This window comes from Photinus pyralis, unplaced genomic scaffold (genome assembly GCF_008802855.1).
Source record: "Photinus pyralis isolate 1611_PpyrPB1 unplaced genomic scaffold, Ppyr1.3 Ppyr1.4_LG1, whole genome shotgun sequence".
Lineage (NCBI taxonomy): Eukaryota > Metazoa > Arthropoda > Insecta > Coleoptera > Lampyridae > Photinus > Photinus pyralis.
This window is the reverse complement of record NW_022170249.1, coordinates 44,929,518-44,937,523: the sequence shown is the minus strand read 5'-3', so window position 1 is coordinate 44,937,523 and position 8,006 is coordinate 44,929,518. Positions and strand designations below refer to the sequence as shown.

The following is an 8,006-nucleotide window of genomic DNA, read 5'->3' as shown; positions in this document are numbered from 1 at the left end:
AGGTTATGATGAGTAGACGGACCAACGCTACCTTTTAAACGCAAGGAACAAATCTACATTGGGGCCACCAAATCAGAATTTTCAAAAATAACACTCAGGGAGCGATAAAATAGGAACGTAAAGTTAGCATTGTCCAATGTTTTCTATTTTTAACATATCATTGGTAGCAAACAAATGCAATCCTTGGAAAAAGTCAACATTATGATTTCAGCGTAATACAGAATCGGTATACGTAATGATCGCGTTTATCTAGTTTAATCTTAGGTTATAAAAAATATGAAATATCTAGAATGAATCATTCAAAATAATGGTATCCATGAAATCTCAACATTGCTCGGATTTCTATGCATATCCGGTCATGTTGATACCTTTGCAAATTACTTTTTCGTGTTCGATCTTTAGTGGGGGATTATTATCCTTATGGTAGCGTCATTTCATTCGTAGATTTTTTACGGAAGGTCGGCTAGTATATGTATATGATCAGCAGCAATTTACTCATTTCATTATAATTTTAAAACAATGAGTGCGTCCCCAGTGGTGCTGTCTTACTACTTAGGACTCGTGTATATTATTACTAGTGGTGCAATAGTAACTGCACAAAATATAGGTAATATGCTCTCAACCATCATTTACATTGACGTCATTAACATGCATTTGACATTGTACCACTTTATCAGTATTATTTTTTTGCACGTATCGATCCGTGAACTTCAAGACAATACTAACCGCATGTAAGGCGGTGGGTCACTATCAAATTTGGTAATATTGCTTTATAGTCCTTGGTAATGATATACAATTGCAAAAATTGCCTCATGGGTGGATGAACACGTCCTTGCTACTTTAAATTTTGTATTTTTCATCAATTAATTTATAATTACCTATAAATAATTCAGCAACTAATGTAAGTAAATCTGTTGTTAAATGCGTTTTAGTACATAATTTTGGTTGTAATTCAACTCATTACTATTCTTATTGTGTAACTTGTTTCTTGACACGATCCCTATCATACCTAGGTATACTTAAATTATATAGGGTCCTTAAACTTTTCATGAATTGTAATGACCATTACACAATTAACATTCATTGTTTGAAGATTATTTCACATGTTTCTGTTACGGGTATTTTTTTAATTAAACCTTTTCTTCAGGAGGCATCATTATTTTTTTTTTGTTTCAAAATCCATGAGCATGCTTATTTCGGATTATTAAACTAATAACTAATTGATATAATTGTAATTTTTTGAAGGGCACCCCGATTCTAGAAACGACGTTGCAACTTTCGAGTTTGTTAGTATTCTAAAAAGATTTCCCTCACGGTTCCACAGCAATTCTCTCCATAAGGGAGATTAGGGTTGCCATACCTTCCCTATTTAATAAAACGTTTTCCTTTATTAATACTATTTCAATCTCTATTTCAAAGAAATCTCCTATATCCTTTAAAATATTATACATCTCCTATATTTTCATTTTCAAATAAAAATAATGAAATATTATTCAAAATAATTTAAATTTAGCGTGATATAACTTGATTGTAAGGAATTTTATAATTATATAAAAAATCGCTACTCTTAAAAGCCCAAAAAGTAAAAAAATACGAGCATGTATCTAAAATGTAGATGCCAATTATATTATTATACCTAATGGATGTAATAAGTTCTGGAATAAAATTTGTCTCCTATATAATTTCTTAATTTCCTATAATTTTGTCTCACTTCTCTATAAGTGCATTAAGTGCGCACAGTTTCGGAATGTATCCTACGTCACGCAAGAACATACCTCCCATATCTTAATCTAAGTAGGTACTTGTAAAGTTCACGTAATTAGAGTTTAGTTATATTTTCCGCTCATTAATTTCTTCTCACGCGTGTACCTACTGTAATGTCAGCTTTAAAATTAGACGTTATAATAAGTACGACATCAGGGGTAAATAAAATGTCTTAGCCTTGACATCTAATTTATTACGTTTCTGTTATGGCTACTGAGTATAATTTACCGACTGTGTCTCGTTCTCCCATGCGTTTATTTTGCAAAAAACGATTCTTGCCATTTTTAAATTGATAGGAGTGTTACCCGTTAGTTACCTTCATTCACTATTTATTTTTTTGTTCATTTAATCTACAAACAGTTCATTTTTATTTTAAAAATTCGTTTAACTTGTCACCTCCATTTTTTATCATTTTGAAGTCGGTATTTCTGTAGACACCGGTAATGCATATAATGGCCCGTATGAATAAAAATAAGCAAATGCTTATACCTACTTGCAAAATTTAAAGTAAATACTCGTAAGTGTTCCTTCGTACTGGGCGATTTAGCAGCGCTGCTAAGCAGAAGGACAGGACGTAGTGCAACGCTGCTAAACAGACCAGTATAAAGGGGCAGTTACCGTTACGAGTATTTACTTTGAATTTTGCAAGTATAAGCATTTGCTTATTTTTATTCATACGGGCCATTGTTTCATTTTCTTATGACCTTGATGAAAATTGCATTAATTGAAAACCGAATTTAAAACCTTACTACAATATTGATAAAATAGTTCAATACACTCCCCTATATGGCAACCACTTAATCAATTGCACGTTTTTTAAATTACTCAAGACAGGACAGGGGTGGATTTACATTTAGGCTAAGTATAGTAGGCTCTATTGTCACAAAATCTCAAAATCCCTTTGCTTCGAAAGGAATGGGTTTATTCGTCAATCGTATAAGATTGGTCAAAAGCAATAACTGCACACTCACCGATTCGGTCTTGAACTGAGTCAAATTGTCCGCGAGGGATTGCCATTAATAAATCCCCCCCCCCCCATGCATAATATTAAAAAAAATTTCAGAAAAGTATTGTAATATCTAATTGGTCATAAATCACTGCATCACACAAGTTTACAAAAAATGGGATATTTTTAAGATCTTCGTATGTGACATACAAAATCAACACTTGAAACATTTGTTCTAAACATACTTAATGAAGCTTTGCAATTCATTTTCTAGTCCTAATGTAGTTCCATTTCTAATACTTAAATGTCACATATTATAACTTAATGCGGACAAACCCTTGAAACTGTTGTGCCTTAATTTGGCACTCATTTGTACGTTGAGGCACAAATTTTGTACCACCTTTACATGTTGAACTCTTCAACCTCAACTTCCTATGCAAAGTCCGTACATGGGCGGACGGAATTCAAGGGAATATTCGATATATTTTTCATGATAAAAAATGATTTTAAAAAAACGTTACAAATTTAGCACTATTCCAGGTTTCAGAATATCATATTTCAAATCTTCTAGAAATCGTCTTTATCGAATCATTCGCCAATATTCTTACAATATTTTTGCAATTCCTTTTCAAATTTGATAAATTTAGCAATCCAATGCCAAAAAATTACTTTAGAAACAAAAATAATTCCCTTTTTTTCCAAAAAAAACTAAGTTTGAAGATGAAAAAGTTAGAAAGGAGTTTTGTTAACATTTTGTACAAATTGAAAATAGAATACCCAGTCCGTTGGTCAAATCCTTATAATTATGTACAATTGTACAGGGCTCACCATTGGGATCTCCGTAACGATGAGAGATACAGTGTAGGTTGAATAGGGGTAAAGTTACCCCCTGTGTGACTAAAGAACATGTTTGAAATTTTTTAAAATAATTTTGAAAGTAACTGAGATATGATTAAAAAAACTCAAAATCTAAAAAAATCAAGTGGTATACCTCATTATTCTGCAAGCATGTTCTAAATAAACACCTTGGTCCGCCAGCAGGAAAGCATCTCGTTTTTGGAGTGATACGGTTCTCGGTGTTTCGGCTTCCAGCTTGATTCCCGTTTCCTTTGGTGGTAGCTTCCTTGACTAAATTTTAACTCCTTAGTTAGGATTTGCGTAGTCCAGTCCCGCGGTTGCGAAAGGATGTCCCATGTTTACCCGTACAGTAGTAGCCTGTACCTTCTAGATCTATCGTGCTATGGAAATTCTGATAACAGATTCAGATTCTCCGCAAAAAAGGCCCACGGTACTTACGGGAACCGTTAATTTCCGGCCATTTAAACTACAAAAATTGAAAACGAAATTTGACATTTTCAGATCTTCGGCGATAAAAATTTCGTATAGGTTTTTTTTAGTCACAAAGAGGGGCCCATTTAAACTACACGGTATCTCTCATCGTTACAGAGATCCCAATGGTGAGCCACGAATTTGAACCACTCGCTGCACAGTGGTTGGCGAGAAAAAAATAATAAAAAAATAACTGATCTAACCTTACCTCAAGATTTTGTATTCATAAACACGAGTGCGAAATAGTTATTTGTGCAACCAGTTGGTAATAAGCACTATTTTTCGTAACGAGCGAAGCGATGAGAAGCCAGTTACGAATAGTACTGTTTCCCAACGTGTTTCGCACAATGTTTTTTTCTGATTTTGTGATACTTTTCATCACCAGTTAGGAATAAAGTAAGGTATTTGAAACGTCAACGAGTTTTAAAAAGTGCCACTTTAAATGTCAAAATTAGAAAAAGGAAAATCCAAAATCAGTTTTTGAGAAATTGAACATCGTATTGTTTCGGATTTGACTTCAATTATCTCGTTAACTATTGCTCTGAGGGACAGAATGACGAAAAATTAATTTATTTAGAATCGAATTTTCCATAAGGCACAATTGGTTCGGAACGTTCAATATCAAATATTATTGTTTTTTATGGAAAAATATAAAACTTGTTATTACTAAGTAAAATTCATCCGATCTTTTTGAAAATCCATATTTGGCCACTTCTTTTGATAAAAACAATATGACAAACCCGATCACCGTAAGTTTTATAGTTAATGCATAATTAAATTAACAAATTTACAAAAAGATGTGCGCTGGATGATTCCCAGAGGATTTTTAAGTTGCATTGGCATTGGTTTCGAGAGCAAGCCCGTACAATTTTGGTGCATCAATTTATTTTATTTTTTATTTTTAGTTTAAACAGGACATAAAAGGTTCAATTTCCGCAAGGTAAGAGGTGTTTAAAATTTGTATTACTGAGTAGATAAAATAAAATTAATTGCAACAGTAAGATTTTTGCCAGTGCCGTAGAGGTTCAATTTTATTTAATGCAAATAAAGGTTTTCAACCCTTCTAAATGTAACTAACTCGTTATAGGAACTTCATCTTCGTCTAATGAACACTTGTCTGCAACTGTTAAAGTAATTCAATCGTTAGTTACCGGATGATTGAATACACTAACAGAGTTCACACAGGAGCAATCCACCTTTCTGTATTTGTCACACTAAAGCACGATTTACTAATTACTTTACGACGTTACAATAATGACCATATCATCAAATCAATGCGCATTACATCAAACTACTTCCTAATTAAAATTTTGCCTAGTAAACGATGTCAGTAACTGGGGCACAAGCTACGATGGAAGCAACTACCAGTACGGAAGGGCTGGGTATTGCTCCTCGGGGACACAATGCGTTCACATCGACAATTGTCCTTTTTTATATAAAGTAATTAATAATGCATGTGCCTACACGACCAGGTAATATTACTCTTTATAACAGACCGATCTACAATCACGCCTTAGAATCGGAGAGTTGGGATGCGGTTACCAAGGCTCAGGGATGGTGTGTTGCCCCACGACAAGTACCACTCACAGTACCAATTTCAATGGTCAGTTGTGCGGTCAATCCATGGTTGCGGCAGCACCCTACAACCGTATAGGCGCATATCCTTGGGTGGCTCGAGTAATATTTAAAAGTATCCTGTAAAAGGTACCGGGGTCCTATCTATTATTATCTTATATTGCAGACGCAGGTTCGGGAGAGACTAAGTTTCCATGTTCAGGTTCGATCATTAGCAATAGAGTGGTTCTAACAGCTGCCCACTGCGTTCTGACCAAAACGGATAGTTACAAATTGTAAGAGCGCATACATAATGTCTTTGATAAAATTTGATGCCAAAGGTTCGGTGTTCGCATCGGAGAATGGTCGTCTAAAACGGACCTTGATTGCGGCCAGGAATTTTGCGCACTTCCTCATCAAGACATTACTATCAGTCATGTCATTGTTCATCCCGGGTACGAGCAACGCACCTTTAAGGACAACATAGCCTTGCTTGTGTTAAATGATCGAGCAAACTTCACTGGTAGAAGATCTATTCACATTAAATTAGCCATTATGCCCATTTCAGTTACAGCACAACCAATCTGCCTGCCCCAGCATTGGGCGGGTGGTTCCAACTACGGGTTAGTTATCGGTTGGGGAAAAATTTCCGGACAACACGGTGAGTATTTTGGTGAACAATTCCTTCACGCAAACCTTAGAAGCGCCTCCGTTTCAGCAAGTGATTCAATTGCCGATCCTAGGATTGCAACAATGTTCACATGTTTACGGAAGAACGATTCCTATAACCGAAAACAATCTGTGCGTTGGTGGTTTAGCTGGGCGAGATGTTTGTGAAGGGTTTGGTGGATCACCCCTGGTGGAAGAGCAGGGTGGAAGCTACTTTCAGGTAACTTCCGACATAACATTAGCCGTTTTTGTCACTGTATTCTTTTAGATTGGCATTTTGTCATTCGGTTCTGACCAATGTGGCGCACCAGGCGTACCTAGCGTTTACACTAACGTGAGGCGTTACGTAAATTGGATAAAGGACAACATACCAACTTTTAGGAATAAGTGACATTGCTGTGTGTACATTTGTTATATTTTTAATTTTAATAACAGGATCTGAAATTATTGGCTGTGTCTACAATTTATGTTAATTCAAGGTGAACAATATTGGAACTTGTTTGCATTAAGGTTTTTTTAACTTTGATACACAAGGCAAAATGCGTTAAACAACGCAATTGAGCATGACAAACAAACTGGTCTAGTTCGAAAAGTGATAGGTCAAGTAACTTTTTTAGCGAGAAAATTTGGCTATGACTAAAAAATTGTATGTTGTAAGGCCTATTGCATTGTAAATAGAATTGTTACTTGAATCACCTGAAAATATTTCGTTCCTATGTTGATGCCCTGGTTTTTTCTTGGAGGTGAAGCAAAGGATATTGTTCGCTCTTAACATCACTCCATAAAAAGAATGTATCACATTTTTTTATCTCTCTTTTAGTAGGTACATTTGGGAAACAATAATTAATATTGATGGCAAAGATCTCGACAACCTAATTGTTCTATATTCTGAAGTTCTGCTTAATAAATTAATTAAAATTGAACAAAAAGTATTCAATGTGTCACAATTTAGGCTCTGTAGGTCAATTAGTTAACAAATTACGGCAGCTTGAAATTACTAATTAGGCCCTTTTCTGCAAAAAGTGAAAATTTTAGTTTTAAACCTTCTTTATTGTGGATAAGACCCTACCAGTAAAATAGTACCTAAGCAATTTTTTCTAAAACGTTCCAAAACCATTTAATCTTTTGTTTTTTGATGTGGTAATGAAAAAAAGGCATGCAATGATTTTAAAAAACGCATACTCAAAATCGTCGCCTTGTTTTTATAGCCCTGGGCCGTCACTTTCAGTGAATTCTTCAACAGGTAAGTCCTCCAATATTTTTTATTTCTATTTGACCTTTTACAAGTGAAGTTCAAAAATTAAACTTAATTGTAAGTGAATCTTAAAATAGCTCGTAGTTCATAAATAAAAATTAATTTCAAATTAGTAAAGAAAAACAGGGGTGGGGCTACACCGCTACGTCCACGTGGACGCCCCAACGATTTATACCTATTTGCTCTTTTCGGAGTGGCGCTCAAAAATTGGAATTACTTGTACTTGAAAGCTCTTATATAGCTCGTAATGTCAGTATAACGTTTAATTTGAAAAAAGTAATTCCAATCAAGAGGGGAGGGGCTGGATCCCAGTAGACTTGGCCAACCCATAATAAATTTTAGGTTCCTAGTGATTTAAATGAGCTCTAAAATTGTGTGCTTGCGATATGAAAAGTTTCTAAATAGGTAACTCATAAATAGGATACAATACTTAAATTGATTCACAAGTGTGTGTGTGTGGGGGGGGTTAGGTCCAACGGGGTAAAGGAA

The 8,006-nt window shown here is 34.8% G+C and overlaps 1 protein-coding gene across 3 annotated transcripts; it reads left to right on the top strand.

Annotated features, from left to right (window-relative positions):
• Nucleotides 1–357: 357 nt before the first annotated feature.
• On the top strand, nucleotides 358–6,710 carry LOC116160002 (CLIP domain-containing serine protease 14D). 3 transcript variants are annotated; one of them, XM_031473116.1, is made up of 8 exons: nucleotides 358–607; nucleotides 5,358–5,511; nucleotides 5,557–5,729; nucleotides 5,781–5,889; nucleotides 5,935–6,116; nucleotides 6,162–6,254; nucleotides 6,295–6,482; nucleotides 6,531–6,710. In XM_031473116.1, the coding sequence occupies exons 1-8, from the start codon at nucleotides 520–522 to the stop codon at nucleotides 6,651–6,653; spliced, it is 1,110 nt and encodes a 369-aa protein (XP_031328976.1). In that variant the 5' UTR covers nucleotides 358–519; the 3' UTR covers nucleotides 6,654–6,710. The 3 variants fall into 3 exon arrangements, with proteins under 3 accessions (XP_031328976.1, XP_031328977.1, XP_031328978.1); XM_031473117.1 differs by having other exon boundaries at nucleotides 359–607; nucleotides 5,358–5,479; nucleotides 5,534–5,729; XM_031473118.1 differs by lacking the exon at nucleotides 5,358–5,511 and having other exon boundaries at nucleotides 361–607; nucleotides 5,534–5,729.
• The last annotated feature ends 1,296 nt before the right edge of the window (nucleotides 6,711–8,006 follow it).